Below are 2,609 nucleotides of genomic sequence, written 5' to 3'. Positions count from 1 at the left end.
AATTTCGATTATTTCCAGCTTTCCTTCCTCTGTTCCTTTTCCAGTCGCGGCCGCATAACTTTGGCTACCTACCGGTGCTTTCTCCATTTTCCACAACGGGAAGACACAAAAAAACACAAACAATATCAACAATTAACACCAATGATTGACACTCAATTTTACAACAAAAAATACTCAACTTTGCAACTCACATAAAAACTCTACGTCATCGACAACTCAAATTCCAAAAAGACTCTACTACTTCTGACCTCCTACAATGACTGACTGACTTTATAGTGGCTGTATCATACTACTTTGTCATGGGGAAAAGAGTGTACCATTTTCACTACAACAGTTTCCATTTTGGGTACTTCATCACTCATCTCAGAGCCCTGTAACAGGCCATGGACACTATCTTTCTTCCTAAAAAATATAGAAATGTTCTAAGAGGACATTACCATATCAATGCACACCACAAATCCATGATTACATTTACTACTAAGGTTAGGTACCACCTCCCAGCTGTATTCCCCTACCTACAAGTGCATGCTAGGAGTAAGCCCACTCATTTGAGCCATGTTCACCACAAGCTGAGGAAGCTTCTTGACTTCAGTTGTTGGGCCTGGAGTTGGCATTTATGGAGTAGGTGGCATACATCACTAGTAGCCCTTGTCATTTTGGCTCAAGAGGCCACTTTCCATTTCATAACAGTAAGGGCGATGCTAGTGAGGACATGTTGATGCGTTGCATGCAACCAGTGATCAGGTGGTAGGTGTTGTTCAATGTTGGATCAATTTTCTTAGCATGGGTTAATCTCTCCAAGACAGAACATCCATACTCTACAGAGAAATAGCCCAAGTCAGAGCAGTAATTAACATACGTGTACTGTGGCTCCCCATTTGGAGTTGACCAAGGTATTGTTTTGGGAATCAATGTAGTATTCACATTGCAATCCCTGTCAAGTAATAACCTGCAAGTTGTACCAAACACTTCGAAGCCAAGTTTAAGGATAAATGTTCAGGTTACTGGGAGCTAATGAACACACACACACAAAAAAAGTGGTGGTATAGGATATGAAAAAACTCTCAATATATTTAATTCTCAAATATTCCAATATTTGTCTCCTTTGGTATTCTCTTCTATATTTTCAACTGACTCACTGACAACGAATAAAAAGGTTTTTTTGCTATTTCGTTGTAATTGTTTCAGCGGTATTTAGTGACAAGGTGTGCTCTCCTACATTCGTACACAGATAAATTTGCTTTGCCCAAATTTTTCACTTGTCTTAAAAATTCATTAAAAATAAAATTTAAAACCTTAACTTGTATAATTTTGTTGTCAAATTTGTTTCCCCATAACAACCTCCAAAACCCGGTAATATCGAGGTAATACCGTGTTTAAGGTTGCTTCAACCTTTTTTTTATTTTATTTTGAAGGGGTCCTCCATTGCCTTTGTTACAGTCTATGAGCGAGTGTACATTCGTCTTTATTTTTTTTTTCGTTTACTTACTCACTTCTTTTCCATTTCAACTATTTTCTTGTTTACTTTTGTAAATCTTGTCCTTTTTCACTAAAATAGACGCCATCTAGTATAAACATAAATAAATAACACAACTTCTATACGGTCGATCGACTAGAAATAGCAGCCAACTTTCTCTTAGCCGTAGCCTTAAAATAACGAAGGTCGCATTGGATAATGTAGCTCTAGATATACTAAAGCCGGATTGTCAAAGCTGGAACGCCTTTAGTTGTAAGTCTACTTCATTAGTGAGCACACACGTAGTAACGTTATAAATTGATATTCTCTTAATCATAGTCCAAAAAATTCAATATCCTATTTGAATAATTTTGAGGAAAAAATGTTTTTAACATCGAAAAAAATATAATTATTAATTTAGTGAGATAAATTAAAGAAGAATGACGATTTTGTTCGAGCAACGGCATAAAGCAGAGTACGATGTAAATATAATAAATGTAAATGACATAATATCAAGAGAATCGAAACCTTCGTAAATGAATTACTGACTGAATTGCGGTGGCGAGGGAAGAAGAAAATAAAAATATGGTTCAACATAAGCGATATAAAAAGTAAACATTCACTATAAATATACTTATTATATAAATATGTAATATTGAATGTAGTATATATCACATAGAAATATCACTAAGTAATTGAAATGTATCATTAATGATCAAAGACAAAATACTCCATAACTCCTTTGCCTACAATGTTTTATCAAGTAAAGATTTCCGTAGAAGAAAGCCAGTGAAAGTCGCCTTTGCGTCCAGTCAGCTACTTCCGTGTTGTTTTTGACCTGCGTAATAAGTATTTCCGCATAAGAGGTGCAAGATGACAGTGCTGGCCTTGAAGGGTTTGCCACGATAAATCTGCCGCATTCACCGACGTGTATATCTATATTTTGGACAGCGGGTGACAGAAAGACACAGATCTTTTATTTGAGGTGACACGGCTGATATGGTAAATAACGTTTCTCACTGATTTATTTTTACTGCCAATAATATGTTGTCAGTGGTGTTAAAAGTCTTCTGGGGGTTAAATATGGGGAGAGAGAGAGAGAGAGACCCCCCCCCCCACACCGGATATATATATATATATATATATATATATA

General features: G+C 36.1%; 2 protein-coding genes across 2 annotated transcripts in view; one reads left to right on the top strand and one right to left on the bottom strand.

Moving 5' to 3' along the window:
* Positions 1-1,565, bottom strand: part of LOC106878579 (uncharacterized protein K02A2.6-like) — a 4,766-nt gene extending 3,201 nt beyond the window's left edge. The window contains exon 1 of the mRNA XM_014927824.1: positions 1,526-1,565. Coding sequence (XP_014783310.1) covers positions 1,526-1,565 — 40 coding nt within the window. The remainder of the gene's footprint in view (positions 1-1,525) is intronic.
* A 729-nt stretch (positions 1,566-2,294) lies between these two features.
* Positions 2,295-2,609, top strand: part of LOC106879658 (3-phosphoinositide-dependent protein kinase 1) — a 57,476-nt gene continuing 57,161 nt past the window's right edge. Inside the window, exon 1 of the mRNA XM_052971196.1 lies at positions 2,295-2,458. Within this exon, the coding sequence (XP_052827156.1) occupies positions 2,456-2,458 (3 nt within the window). The 5' untranslated portion in view covers positions 2,295-2,455. The remainder of the gene's footprint in view (positions 2,459-2,609) is intronic.

Source organism: Octopus bimaculoides, chromosome 10 (genome assembly GCF_001194135.2).
Source record: "Octopus bimaculoides isolate UCB-OBI-ISO-001 chromosome 10, ASM119413v2, whole genome shotgun sequence".
Lineage (NCBI taxonomy): Eukaryota > Metazoa > Mollusca > Cephalopoda > Octopoda > Octopodidae > Octopus > Octopus bimaculoides.
This window is presented reverse-complemented; position numbering and strand designations above follow the sequence as displayed.